Source organism: Penicillium cataractarum (assembly GCF_028827025.1).
Source record: "Penicillium cataractarum strain IBT 29864 chromosome Unknown utg000002l, whole genome shotgun sequence".
Lineage (NCBI taxonomy): Eukaryota > Fungi > Ascomycota > Eurotiomycetes > Eurotiales > Aspergillaceae > Penicillium > Penicillium cataractarum.
Window position 1 is genome coordinate 2,243,047 of NW_026622738.1, and position 13,741 is coordinate 2,256,787.

Consider the following 13,741-nt stretch of genomic DNA (forward strand, 5'->3'; position numbering starts at 1 on the left):
CTAGGTATCGTTGAAATTGAAGCAAAGGTGCAGAGCGGGAGCTTTCCATTACATACAATAGCACTGGTCAAAGCCCGAGGCTTTTTTATATCGAAGCTCTCGCCGTAGGTTGTAATAATGAGCATTTGCCATTGAATATGCTGTTTAACGGCCGAGAATTCAATGACATCTTGAAGCACGCGATGTTGAGAGAGTTGTACAAGCGCTTTACGGAAGTTGCTAGGTGCTTCATTCTCAACTCTCTAGAAAGTACTCCTTTCTAATAGTCCAATCTATCTTAAACGACTCAACCGAGCATAGCGTCAAACACAAGGGTGGTTCTGCTCGCTATCTAACAGAGTCCCAATGATAGTAGCCAGTCGATTGATACCCTCGACCAGATGCTCATCATCTTCCCACATAAAACATAATCTCAAACTTCGATGCAAATCCGCGTCCCGAGAGTCTCCCCCGGGGACCGAAAATAGACCCCCATTCCCCAACTCAATGTTCTGCGTGTCAATAGCTTCCCGGCAGACTTGATTCGCATCAAGAGGAATGGGTAACTTGACCCAAACGTAGTAACCACCAGTTAATGTAGTTCGTTCAGGATCTGGAGAGAACGTAACTGCGAGAGGTGTCAGACACTTTCTTATAGCAGAGATCATCAATGAGTATCGCCGATGTCCATCCGGGACCAATTTCGTTGAGATATGCTCTTGTAACGTGTTCGTTTCCAGCATCTCATTGATAAAAGTTGACATCAACTGAGAGGGTGCACCCCCAGATTTTGTTTGACCACTAGAGAATGACAACTTGTGAGATGGAATACATAAATCTAGATGAGAAAGGTTGACTTACGCCTGTGAAAGCCCATAGATAAAAGTATCTGACCCCTCAGCCCATCCAACCCGGCATCCAGGACCGAGAAGCTTGCTGAATGATCCGTTGCTCACAACGTTGCCGAACGCGTCTGCTGGGCCCCCGTCGAGAGTACGATCTATATTGACTAGACGCTGTATAGAAGGACCTATCGGGTTTGAGCTCGGAGTTTCAGTCCACGCGAGAAAGTCGTAGACATCGTCACATATGACTAGGGCGTTGAATTTGCGAGCAACCTGGACAAGCTCTTCACGCCTAGAACGGGTCATCGTCGTCCCTGATGGATTGGAAAAAGTAGGCACACAGTAAATGACGTGTTCGTAGATCTTCCGGTATGGTCTATCCGGTTTTCCAGTCTGGGATAGTTAGGAATCTAGGAGAAATACGATGACACCACGGAATAACGTACATAGCTTCCATGGGATTCCTTGTCATCGTTGGCATGTGAAAACTCTTCTAGAGCTCGCTCGAGAGTGTGGACATCCATTCCGCACTCATCTTCCGGAATACCTCTCATCCGTCCATGAAACCCTGCATCTTCAAAAGACCGAAAGACAAGATGATAAGTAGGCTCGACCAGCCAGATCTGCTTCGTCTGAAGAGGATCCGTAAAGACCTGCAGTATACTAGCCAAATTCTGACTCGCGCCGCCCGTGATACAAATCCGACTGGCAGTAATAGCTTCTGGGGGAGCATAGAACTGAGTTAACCATCTCGCAATATTTTCTCTCAATGGAAAATATCCCTCGTCAGGCCCGTAGCCAAAACCGGCATCTGATATTGCTTTATTGGATAAAGCAGTCACCGCGGCTTCCTTGAGAGAATCAACTGGGATCAGATCTGGAGCAGGCCAGCCTCGAAAGAGGTCGATTGGGCGTAAAGAAGCCATGTGAATGATGAAGGCCGATCAATGTCTAACGGACAAGATCGTGTTACGTTACGAGGAGCTTTTATTCATATATACTCCGTAGTTCGGATCTAATGACAGACCCACACATCTCGGGTTTGGCAGTTTAGGCGATTAGGCCAATCATATCCTTGTTGAGCGAACGTCGTAACTACGACCCACAGAAAATGTTAGACATCATGGGATAATCTGTTTTGCTGTTAAATTCAGAATGGTTCTCTAGTCTTCCATAGGTTCAATAACCGATGAAACCCAAAACTACTATTGTAGTGTTCCGGGATCCTCACACCAGTATACTTTCTCCGTCGACATCAGTCTCCACTATGACCCATCTCTGCTAAGCTTACGGAGTAAAGGGCTTAAGAAGGAGGAGCAACCTGCAGAGCCATATACGGGGGCAGTTTCTACGAGGTTTATCATCGCAAATGTGAAAATCTCAAATTCCGAATAATGCGCAAGAGATAAAATACTACAACTCGCTAATAAAGGACCCAAAACTCCATAAATCCGCCAATTACTTCATGTCACAAAGCACGTGTCAACTCCAGAGACAATGCGGAAAGTACCAAAGGAAGAAGTTCGCATCTCAATCATCACAATTCAAATGCGATAGCTACCTCGAAAGCGCAGCTCACATCCCAATCGACGAAAATCCCAGCTCAAACGTTATCATCCTCATAAACGAACGGGATATCTCGAATTCGCCGACGATTGTACGCCACGAACTCGCTATCACCCGGGGGTCGCTCGTTACGCGAGTTTGCAGTCAACATGCTCTGGATACTCATGCACACACTTTCGACAGTTTGAACGGGGGACCAGCCGGAGGAACTGAGGAGGTCGAGGCAGATGATGCCGTTACTGTAGATGTGGGGATGCATAGGGATCGGGCGAGGGGTATCCGAGGTAGTAGGGAGTTCGATGAATTGGACTTCGGGCGGTTCTAGTTCAAAGCACAGCACATTAGCTATAGTGCTATTATCAAAAGAGCGGAAGTGTGAGTTACCGATCGGGTATTTGTTTGAGAACGTAAACTTCAACCTGTAGGTGTGACCCTTGTAGATTGGGTTGTCGTCGAGGACTTTGATATCCATCTGCCATTCTTCTAGGTTGTCGGATTTGGCGATCGAGATTCCCGGTGGTACGTGCTCTTTCATCTGGAGTTATATAGAATGGTTAGGTCTTGTTCTCAAGCTATAATCGGGTCTCGCATGTGGGAAAAGTGCTGCAGTGTTAAAGCATGTTCCTGGGTGAAACCTTGCAATCAAGGTAGAAGGTATCGTGGAGGGGTCGGGAGGTAGTAGTACCTTCAGGAGCTCCTAAATATGTGGATCTGCGCGTTAGCAACCATGTCTATAAATGTATATCCCAGGAAGAGAAATTTTCTGCCATATTAGTGATCGGATTACTCACCTTGCTCAAGCGCTTGCTAGCGAACATATTTGCTGTATTGTAGATCCTCGATCACGAGCAAGAAATAGCGATGGTGCCGATCGGATACCCCAGGATAACGCGTGGGGTTGAAGCTGCAAAAAGATCGATGATCCACTGAACTGGGGTAATACTTTGAGAGCAACTGATGACTCCCCGCTTGTCCAAACAGTCTGACCGAGAGCAAATTCGACAGAAAGCTAGGGGGATCACGGAGGCAGAATGAGCTCGAGTAGTACAAAGCTGTCCAAAAGACGATGCAACCTGCGGGGGAAGATAAGATTGTCCCGCACGTGATCAGGACCGTTTGCCCGTGCCAAGACAGTGGCGTTCTAGACAATCTATAGAAACAAAAGCGATGCTATAGGAAAGAGGACAAAGAGCTCGGGAATCCATTCGAATCAACTGATTATGTGCAGAGAAAGTATGAAAGATGGGGAATCACACGACTATATCCAGAATCAAGGCAAAATACAGGAGCATGAACCGACATCGTAACAAGGAATAAATAACGACAAATCAAGACCGATAGATAAAGGGTTAATGATGCGATGCCTTCTCCCGGGCCTCTCGTTCGACCTTCTCCCGCTCCTCGTTGTCCTTGGCTTCACGAACCTTGGCCAAGACTACTTCTCGGAAGATAGCGCCACGAGCAACCTTGCTAAGACTGCGCTTTTTGGTAGTTGGGGCAGCGGAATCACCATTTTCGCTCGATTCAGCCGGAGCACTGCCAGCTCCCATGTCCATGGGACTGGGGATATCTTCTTCACCTTCCTCGGCCTCTTCGTGGATCTTGAGCGCTTCGATGCGGTTGGCCAACTTGACAATCTCGATACCACGACGCAGACGGGCACGGGCAATGTAAGCACGGATCTCGGGCAGCAGATCGCGGTCGCTGGCAGTTTCACCGGTCAGCCACACGTGCTTCAGAGCTTCCTCCGAGGTCACACGATTGTGGGGATCCGGTTGCAGGAGGGTAAGAATAAAATCTTTCGCATCTTGAGAGACGTCCTTCCAATAACGCTCGTGAAAGATGATACGACCGGCACGGCATTCTTCGATCAGGTCGGTCAGGTTTTCAGAACGGAAGGGGGAATAACCACAGAGGAGAGTGTAAGTGATGACGCCCAACGACCACATGTCGACGGCCTTTCCGTGGCCCTGCTTAAGCATGACTTCTGGGGCAGCGTAGCCAAAGGATCCCGCCATACTGGTGAGAACCTCGGCCGGGTTCTCCAGCATCTTGGCAATACCAAAGTCGGCAAGCACCAGCTCGGAGTCGGCTGCGCGTGTGAGATAGAGGAGGTTCTCGGGTTTCAAGTCTATAAGTTTGTTAGAGCAAGCTACAAAGTAGACAATGGGGAGAAAGCGAACCCCGGTGGACAATGTTGCGCTTGTGCAGATAGTCAACTGCGTCAAGCACCTGGCGAATAGTTTGCGAAGCATCCTTCTCAGTGAACTTGCCGTACTCGCAAATCCGGTCAAACAACTCTCCACCCACGGCTAGTTGAGTGACGATGTAGAATTTATCCTGAATCCCATCAGAACCTAATGTCTAAGAGATGCGCTCAGAGGAGGACTCACCTTGGACTCGAACCAATCCACAAAGGAGACAATGTGAGGGTGCTTGAGCTTCTGCAGCATCTCCAGTTCGTCGTAGACCATGCCCTCATTGCCGCGGACATTTTTCTTCAAGATAATCTTGATTGCAACCTTGTTGCCATCACCCGTCTCCGCCTCCCGGACAATACCGTACGTGCCTGCACCGAGCGTACGGCCGAATTTATAGAGGGCCCTGAAAGAGGCATTAGGTGTGAGTAAACGAATTGTCGGCGAGAGTTGATAGAACCATACTTTTTCTCATAGCTTTCTGGCTGACCAGACAGCTTGTTCAACATGTTTGCGACTATAAAACCACGGGTCAGTACGTTGGGATCTTTTCAAAGCACATGAAAAACGAGGGCAGATGCGAGGAAAGCCGAGGATATGGGCCAATTTGAGAAAAGAAACACGCATTGAAAGAGCAGACCATCGTGATAAAGCGCGGACAGCCCAACAATAAAGTCCGCGATGTAATATGCAACGGATAAAAGAGGCGTGCATACGAAGACAAGCATTACGACTGAATCACAGCTCGGAGTCGTGCCATGTGGTCAAAGCTGAGACAAGCCGAAAAAAAACCTCCAGGCACGGCCGAGAGAGCAAGGACCTCCTCGTATACCCCCCAAAAAACCGGCAGGATTGTATGATTCAAAACACTGCGCACGAAATTGACTCACAGCTCATGGTGTGGGAAATAGGGCTGAAAGCACCCTAGACGGTCGGATTGGGTATGCGATGGGTTCTGGAATGGGCAGAGGACTCCGGTTAGGTAGCAAAGGTGGGCTTGTCGAACCCCGCAGCGGAGAGGAGAGCGTGGAAGGAGGGGGAGGAGAGAGGATCGAAAGAGTTGATTCAGGGGAAACTCGGAAGATCTGGGAGAATTGGAGGTGTCAGCGGCCATAAAAAAGACGCCAGATCTCAGCCGCGAGCGACCAGACGGCGGGGTTGAGTGGGCGGGAATCATGGCTTGCAGCCTATCGCGATGGAGGAGTAGCAAGTGGGGGGGAAGGAGAGCAGCTCAGGAGAGAGGGGGGGACTCTACCGATCCGATTATCAGATCTCGAGGACAGGAGAGAGGTTGAAGGTGGAATGGGAGGTCGAAGAAGGAGGACCCGGGAAACTTGAAGAGTAAGTAGCAATGGAGGAGGAGAGGAGGAGGAGGAGGATCAAGGAGGTCTAGACGCGATAAGGAGCGAAATAATTTGGGGCAGTCCACTAGGCTGAAAGGCTGTAGGGTTTAGTGGGCCCTTGGCGTAATTCCAACCATCAAACGGTCGTTGCACCGCCACAGCTGAACTTCTCAAAAGCAACAGGAGTATTCTATAATTTGGGGGCCATCCATGGATACTTTGGACAGTGACTGGTTCGATCGGATCGACCAATTATTATTGTCTGCAGCTCCTTCAGCTCCCAGCCACACCCAATGCAGATTTCTCAGCCCAACGAGAATTAATTTATGCAACGATATATCCAACGAGGACATTCCAACCGGTATGTTAAACGCGACCGGGATACGAGGTCAGGAAACGGCCCCGATATTCGAAAGTGGATCTTGTTTATGGACGATTGGATGAGGATCTATTCTCATACCAAAGCATTATCTTCACAAAAAAAGAAAAAGAAAAGAAAATAGCCTTTTGAGATGATAGTTCGGGCTATTGTAAATTAGGCAGCGGAAATCCCGAGAGAGAGAGAAGGTTACGGATGGCCTATATAGAGGCTGGACACCTACTCTTCTTATTTCCCTCTTGTTCAAGTATCCCCAGGAAATAACTTGATCTAGAGCTCTCTAGATAGCTTTCAAGCAGCACAACACCTACCGTCGAAGTCTCCTATACAAAAAGATCTGCCGGTCGGCCATGCAGCTTGTTAGGTGGTGATGGACCGATTATCTAGATACCCGACCACGTAATCTATACGGACTACATGAAAATGAAGCGTTAATGTATCTTAACTGTACAGATAAATTCGATCAGGCTTAATATAAGGCACCTGTCTGATTCGTAGTATATTGTCCCGACGACTCCACTCACCAGCCAGCGTCTGCACCGACAGCGTCATATCCCACGCCCTGCACGTCATAGGCTCCTCCTACATACGTATATGTACCTTGCAACCCGCCTGCATATAAACACCGCATCTGAACGGCTATTTAAGAAATATTGTATCTATCAAAAGAAACTTACCTTTGAAATCGAGTCTATCGAAACAATGTTCTACTTTATCCTTTATCTCGCACTCCAAGTCGTCCTCTTCGGGGCCTGGGTATCGGGTGCCCTGGATCCCTACCAGAAGAAACTCCAAGAGTTGTTGTTGGAGGCGATGGGAGAGACGAAAGTTTCCTATGGCTTGAAGAGTATATATCTCCATTATTGAAATTATACCACAGAAAGATAAACACGGCAAAAGAGTGACTAACATTGGTGTCTCTCTAGAAAGTTTAATCGGCAAGAAACTTATCGAAGACGAGAACTTCACCAAGATCCAAGATCAATTGGGTAACCAGCTAGGAGGTGTTTTTGCAAAGGGAGGCTTGGGAGATGGACTGGGGACTATGCTCAGCAAGGGTCTGTGAACTATACAGCTCTCACTGCCCCAATTGGAGACAATGGCCCATAACTACGGAGCAACTACTTATTTGGAGATGTATTCAATGATCCACTAATAATGGAAGTGTTTGATACAAATAAGATCCATATGATATCGTACATGTTCCGTTAGTTCTCACATATTACACGGGCTCTTAGATGAAAACACCACAAATCCACCTCACATCCTTCCACATCGTCTTCATCAAAAAGCTTGACATCATCATATCGACATAACACATGACACAAAGGACTACACTGAGAATCCTCAGTTGTCCACAAACAGCTCATTCAGGACCATGTTGCAGAAGTCCTGGTAGTACCCGGCCCCCTTCCAGGTACTACGGGGAGACCGCAACCCCACGGTAGTCCAGCCATCGGCCCGAAGCCGGGCGATGCGCTGCTCCCTGGTCTCTTTGGTCCAGACATTCCCGAACTGGTCCATGGCCAGACCCGGCTCAGGTTCGTCATCGGCCTCGTGCGCCGAAGTGACGGGCGAAAAGCTCCAGAAGGATGCCACACGTCGAACATTTCGGGCGCGGCGAGCCCTCTGGATCTCGTTGACCTTCTCCACGTGCTTCTGGATGTCGGAGATGTTGGCCTTGACCTGGGAGCGCAGGAATTCAATTTCACGATTGAACTTCACAATCTGGGCCATATGAGCCGGCGTGATAGCCTCATTCCTGACGGTCTTGTCTTTCCCCTTGTGTTCTTCGTTCTTGTGCTCATTGCCCTGGTTCTCGTTGCCCATGTGCTCGCTTCCTGCAGGAGATTTATCCTTTGTAGGGGTCCTAGGGATGCGGCTAGGGCTTGAACGGGCAGCCAAACTATTGGCTACCTGGGCGGCACTCAACTTGATGTTCCCAACGTTTAACCGACCTGCCGGGATAGGGTTTAACGGACGAGGTGCAAGACTCGATCTTCCCAGCTTTGTAGGAGTGTCGAACATGTTGGGATATCTTTTAATCTGCGGAGGGGATTCCCACGACGGCTTTCGAACGCGAAGCGGAGAGGGCATCAAGGAACCTATTTGAATGGATTCTTCGAACTTTTTTGCGTCTTTGGACTCAGGCAAACGCACGTGGAAGAGCGCATTGTTCTGTAGTGAGCCGTTGCGAATCTCAGCCGAAGCCAGACAGGCGTCCACGAATGGGCTCGGAGTTTCATTGTCCGAGTCAGAGACGAACGGATCATCGTCCTCCTGGACGTCAAGAGAGACATTAATCATGCGGGTGAGGGTGTCGAGAATGACCGGCGGTGAAGGCGAATCGTCCTCACCATCTTCGAAAATTGTGAATTGAGTATTGGGTGTTTGAGGCGTCTGCGACTGCGAGATGGATAGAGGACTGGGAGGAGGGGTTGGGTAGACCGTAGGCAGCTTTGGTAGTGGAACTGACTCTGGAAGAGCGGAGAGACAATCCAGGAATGAGTCCAGAGCGGCATGGAGATAGGTGACCTTGTTGTTCGAGTAAAGATGAGCTGCTTGACCAAGGAACTCGAAAGAGATTGCCGCATGGAACGTCAAGTACGCCGTGTAGATCGGATGGACCTAGACAGAAGCCATCAGTATCTGTATCAAAAGAGAGATATTGAGATATTGATACTTACAGCTGCTTCCTTTGTGACTTCGAGGAGTTCAGTAGCGCGGGCTGCACATTGCTTGTACTGCCGTTCGAGGTAGAGCCGCTTGACCTCCATCAAAACCACCTTCCACTCCTTTGGGGTTTGTGGTGGCAGTGGGGATGACGGATAGGCAAAGGATGCCATAAGATTCTTTGTAGAAAATCCTCCAAGCATAATGGATGTGATTCAAGACTCTAAATTTCAGTGGCGTCGAGATTTATGGATGGGGAGAGGATATAAAAGAGAGAAGAGCTTGTCAGAGTCATCTGGAGCGATTTGCCTCGAGCGTTTATTCAATTGGTGACGTACACGCGTATAGACACGCACTCAAAGATCTAAACGCAACTTAAATGTATAATTTCGCGTTCGTGTTGTAGATGTAAACAGCACGTGTATGGGGGAGGAACGATGTTGCCATTCCTGATTGGGAAGGCGTGGATACTCTCATCCTGGACGTGGGAATTAAGGGCAATCGGCAGAAAAAAGAGGTCTTCCTGGTCTCTTTGGGTACCTTTATGGTAGACAGGTCAGTGGCCATATATGTCCTATAATTGAATTCTATTTCGCCAGTGAAGAGTTTCACCAGCCTCGTATGATCGTAGTAAGTCTTGTATCTTTTTTCAAATCCGGGATAAAATATTTACACATATAAGTTACAGCATTCGAAACCGGAGAACTACATTAGAAAATTTACACATCACCAGGTATGTAGAAAGGGTGTTGCAACTCTTTCTTATGAGCGTGAAAGGACGACGTTAACATGATTTCGTATCTACCATTGTTTCTAGATAAAGTCACCAACAAAGGCAAGTTCACTATTGGACCTTTTCAACAACATGAGTAGTATCATCTGTCAGGTGATTCTCAGGGATAGCTCTTGAAAGTGCCTCTCCAGTTGCAGAAAGAGCACCAAGGAAATCACCCAACAGGCGATCCAGCTCCGCCGTAATAGTAGCATCATCAGCTCCTTCCATCAGACTCTCCATGCTAGGCGGGAGGACAACCGGGAAAGAAATTGCACTTGGTTCAGAATCCCTCAAGGTGGAGACCTCTGACATGGCCTCTCGACGAGCAGTCTGCAAAGGCTCCTCGTAGATAGGAGAGCCTGGCTCGGAGACCAAAGGTGCAGTGCCTCCGGGGCTTCCAAGAACAGGAATAGCCGTAGGTAGAGGGGGTACATCGTCTTCGGATTCAACATCATTATGCTCGTGCCACAATGGAGTATCCTCTTCTTCGTCCGGACCAGGTCCGTCGAGCAGCCCAGCTGACTCCGAATCATCATCCGTCGATTCGGTCAGTGTGGGGAATTCAGAGTTGAACGAGCTAACAGGCTGTGGGGAAGTACCCGGGGGAGTGGCCGGACGATCAAAACGGAAGGGGTCATAATCTGAATCTGACATTGTAGAATTATGAGAGGCCGAGGTGGATGGGCGAGAGATAACCGGCTCCTCGGCTGGTTGTTGCTGGGGAGGAATGATAGGCGCTCGGAGGGTATCATGGCGTTCAGGTTCGTCATTGGCACTGCTTTCACCTGGCTGGTTTGACATCACAGGGAATGTCCACTCCATCGTGGCCCGCTTCTCGGCCTGGAAGGATCTCTCCTCGACGGGCTCCGGCGCTGGTGCCTCCTTCGGTTCTTCTTTCGCAACCTCTTCTTCTGGCAGCATAAACCCTGGGAACTTCCAGTCCATAGTAGGAGGACGTGGACCAGAAGGAGGTTGGAAGTTATCTTCCTGAGAGTCACCACCTTCTGCGTCGCTGCCAGACGACTGTGAACTGTTTTCATTTGAGTTGCGATGGATTCGGATACTTGAGCGATTAGCACGAATAGTATCCGCATCGGCCAACTGGAACGGCTGCGCAGAAGGTGCGCCAGCCGCATAATGTGATGAATCGAATGAGCCGATATCGATATCTATGAATGTTGAGGTCACGGAGGAGCGATCGGTCTCGGTGCGTAGAGGTAGATCCGATACCGGCTGAGGCGGCTGGATAGGAACAAAATCGTTCTTTGTCTCGTACTTGTAGCTCGGTTTCTCCTCGTCGAAGAGACCTTCCATTGCTGCTGCACCTCGTCGCACCCGCTCGTCGAAATTCGCTTTCTGTTCGGGGTCCATATCGATATCGGAGACATCTTCATTAGAATCATGGTCCGGAAGCGGGGTGGTTGGGCTGATTGCTTCTTCCATCTCAGCCAACGAGGCAGCTATTTGGTCAAGGTCAATAACCGAGAACCGTCGCTCAAAGCCATCCGTGGTGCTGAAGTTCCAATCATCCTCAGCTTCTTCAGTACCGGGAAGTTCGGCAGCTGCAGCACCTCCGGGGTGAAAGAGCGAGACTCGCTGACCACCTCGCTGTGACCACTGGTAATAGTTCCTCACCAGCTCGCTCACTGACGATGTGGGGTATTCTTCGTCAGTGTCTGCGATGTAAGGATGGGCCAGGATATCCGCCATCGTTGGACGACTGGCAGGATTTGAATCCAATGCGAATGCAATGAGGTCCTTCAGACCCTCACTGTAGTCTTCGCTATCCAGCTTAGGAGTATTCCGGTTGAGCTGTCGTCCGATTTGCATACGCTCACGAAGCCCCGAGTTAGGTGGGTTACCCGTAGCGAACTCAAATAGTGTACAGCCATACGCCCACACATCAATCTAACTAGGTCAGTAAGCGTATCGAGTGTGATGAATTTGTGGACTCACTTCACTGCCATATTTGTGGGCTTCCCCACGAGTTGAAAACATCTCAGGAGGCATCCAGTGCGGTGTTCCAATCCACGTCGATCTCTTATCGCGCTGCGATTGGAGAACACCTGCTACACCAAAGTCACAAATCTCTAGTCGACCTTCTTCATGGATGAGAATATTCGCAGCTGTAGATACCCGTCAATAGAGGTCCTACAGCTTGAGACTGGCGAAGAATATCGTACCTTTGACATCGCGATGGATGATACCAGCTTCGTGGATCGCGTGCAAGCCCACGGCAAGCTCGCGCGCAATAGGAATAATGTACTTCTCATCAAGTTTATCATTTGTCGCCCGCATCTACGTCACATTAGCTGAATACTCTGTTGTTGGGGATATGAAACGACAGAGCTTACCAGTGTTCGTACACTTCCACCTGGGCAGTATTCACACACTAACCACAACTGAGAGTGAATGGAAATGGCTTCGATCAGTTCGTTGATATTCTTTGCTCCCGAGTCCTTGACTTGTTTCATGACTTTAGTCTCATGGATGAAATCCTTGATGGACTCATCCCTGAAATCACGTAATGACTTGTAGTCCAGTGAGTCAATGTCGAGAACTTTGATAGCCACAAGCCGGCCGGAGGGCATCTCCCGGCCTTTGTAAACTCGTCCATAGGCACCCTTGCCAATCAATTCTTCAAATTCATATGGTGGCACATCCGTCTTTGCACGACGACACATCTCTTTCACAGCTGTTCCTTGCTCTCGCGCTAGCTTGATCGCTTCCGCTTTATGTCTGGTGATCGCTGCCATGGCAGACGATGGGTCCAGGAAGCGGGACACACGAGAATCCATCTTGGTTCGTTTCGTTAAGCAATACTTCGGTCAGGAGGGGAAAGGGGAGGGACAAGGGAATTGTAGGGCAGGGATTCAAAAACTGAGAAGGGAAAGCAAGCGAGCACTCTAACACTGCCACAGACGGCCTAAAGCTTGTTCGAAACCTGCCGATGCTTGAAGATGTCGGAAAGATGTAGTCTGGGACGAGTAGTATCTTTCCTTTTCAGGCTAGGTCGGGCTGTCGGAGAAGGTGAAGTAGGATCGCGAATGGAGGGCGCGCTTGGAGACCGCAAAGACCCAGACGGCGAGGATGCAATAAATTGCCGATGGGAGAAAGGAGTTGGAAATGGGCCAAGGAATGACGGTGACAGGACAGGTGTAGAGGAGCTGTTTTTTGTCTGCTTCCTCTTCGGAGTAACCGGCAGGTCCGCTTCAATACGGGCGTCAAAGACAAAGCTGTCCACTGACTGCCTGTGAAAGCTGTCGTTTTGACTGGCCACAGTCTCGGAAATAGTATCGAGTGGAAAGTCTTGCACGAGGTCCTGGTACGACTGGCTGAGAACGCAGCCTGGGGTCTTCCCCTCTAGTGGCGGGCTGTCTTCGGGAGTCACAGATAGATGACCGGATTCTCTAGACAAGCTATCTGTCTCCGTGTCAACTTCTGTCTCTTGTCCAACGCTATAGTAGATAGAGCGGCTTGAGGAGGACGTGAGTGTAGCCTGGGGAGTAGGCCCTGGAGAAAGAGCTGCTTCCTCTTCAAGATGACCAAGCAGATCAGAAATGAGCGCACTGGAGTCACGGGCAGTATCTGAGTGATTGTCACTCTCTACTTCCTCGTTGAATAGCTCCTCTTCTGTTAGAATACTCTCGTGAGGTCCAAAATCCAAGGGCGAGATCTTCGGCAGCTGGAAGCGGGTTGCCGAATCCCTGATCGAAAACCGAGTCAGAGAAATGATTGTCTGCAGATAAAAGATAGAGATACTCACGTCAGTAGGGCAAACGAAGAGTTCGCCTGATCAAGGTCTTCCGTATCAATTCTGAGAGCAGGGCCACGAGTTGACCTGCGTTGGTAAATCAGGCCGCCTGGCAGTTCTGGAGAACCAGACGAGTCGATGTACCGAACCAAGTAGGCGTTCTTGCCAGGTGCGATACGAAGTGATCCTGCCGGATAGAGGCCTGGGGAAGTCTGATCAGTCATGTCGA

General features: G+C 49.4%; 7 protein-coding genes across 7 annotated transcripts; 1 reads left to right on the forward strand and 6 right to left on the reverse strand.

Moving 5' to 3' along the window:
- Window positions 1–302: 302 nt before the first annotated feature.
- On the reverse strand, window positions 303–1,750 carry N7496_002876 (aminotransferase-like domain-containing protein; the record flags this gene model as incomplete). Its single annotated transcript, XM_056695807.1, has 3 exons — window positions 303–780; window positions 841–1,217; window positions 1,271–1,750. The coding sequence occupies 3 exons, from the start codon at window positions 1,748–1,750 to the stop codon at window positions 303–305; spliced, it is 1,335 nt and encodes a 444-aa protein (XP_056558019.1).
- A 677-nt stretch (window positions 1,751–2,427) lies between these two features.
- On the reverse strand, window positions 2,428–3,208 carry N7496_002877 (ubiquitin-conjugating enzyme E2; the record flags this gene model as incomplete). Its single annotated transcript, XM_056695808.1, has 3 exons — window positions 2,428–2,711; window positions 2,775–2,925; window positions 3,182–3,208. 3 exons carry the CDS (start codon window positions 3,206–3,208, stop codon window positions 2,428–2,430), a joined length of 462 nt encoding a protein of 153 aa, XP_056558020.1.
- A 531-nt stretch (window positions 3,209–3,739) lies between these two features.
- Window positions 3,740–5,097, reverse strand: N7496_002878 (serine/threonine-protein kinase; the record flags this gene model as incomplete). Its single annotated transcript, XM_056695809.1, has 4 exons — window positions 3,740–4,521; window positions 4,574–4,730; window positions 4,784–4,994; window positions 5,054–5,097. The coding sequence occupies 4 exons, from the start codon at window positions 5,095–5,097 to the stop codon at window positions 3,740–3,742; spliced, it is 1,194 nt and encodes a 397-aa protein (XP_056558021.1).
- Window positions 5,098–7,012: 1,915 nt separating this feature from the next.
- On the forward strand, window positions 7,013–7,376 carry N7496_002879 (uncharacterized protein; the record flags this gene model as incomplete). Its single annotated transcript, XM_056695810.1, has 2 exons — window positions 7,013–7,157; window positions 7,237–7,376. 2 exons carry the CDS (start codon window positions 7,013–7,015, stop codon window positions 7,374–7,376), a joined length of 285 nt encoding a protein of 94 aa, XP_056558022.1.
- Window positions 7,377–7,657: 281 nt separating this feature from the next.
- On the reverse strand, window positions 7,658–9,186 carry N7496_002880 (uncharacterized protein; the record flags this gene model as incomplete). The annotated part of the gene is made up of 2 exons (XM_056695811.1): window positions 7,658–8,938; window positions 8,998–9,186. 2 exons carry the CDS (start codon window positions 9,184–9,186, stop codon window positions 7,658–7,660), a joined length of 1,470 nt encoding a protein of 489 aa, XP_056558023.1.
- A 641-nt stretch (window positions 9,187–9,827) lies between these two features.
- Window positions 9,828–12,556, reverse strand: N7496_002881 (putative serine/threonine protein kinase; the record flags this gene model as incomplete). The annotated part of the gene is made up of 4 exons (XM_056695812.1): window positions 9,828–11,666; window positions 11,715–11,884; window positions 11,942–12,056; window positions 12,113–12,556. The coding sequence occupies 4 exons, from the start codon at window positions 12,554–12,556 to the stop codon at window positions 9,828–9,830; spliced, it is 2,568 nt and encodes an 855-aa protein (XP_056558024.1).
- A 128-nt stretch (window positions 12,557–12,684) lies between these two features.
- N7496_002882 (uncharacterized protein) lies at window positions 12,685–13,736 on the reverse strand (the record flags this gene model as incomplete). The annotated part of the gene is made up of 2 exons (XM_056695813.1): window positions 12,685–13,465; window positions 13,525–13,736. The coding sequence occupies 2 exons, from the start codon at window positions 13,734–13,736 to the stop codon at window positions 12,685–12,687; spliced, it is 993 nt and encodes a 330-aa protein (XP_056558025.1).
- Window positions 13,737–13,741: the final 5 nt, after the last annotated feature.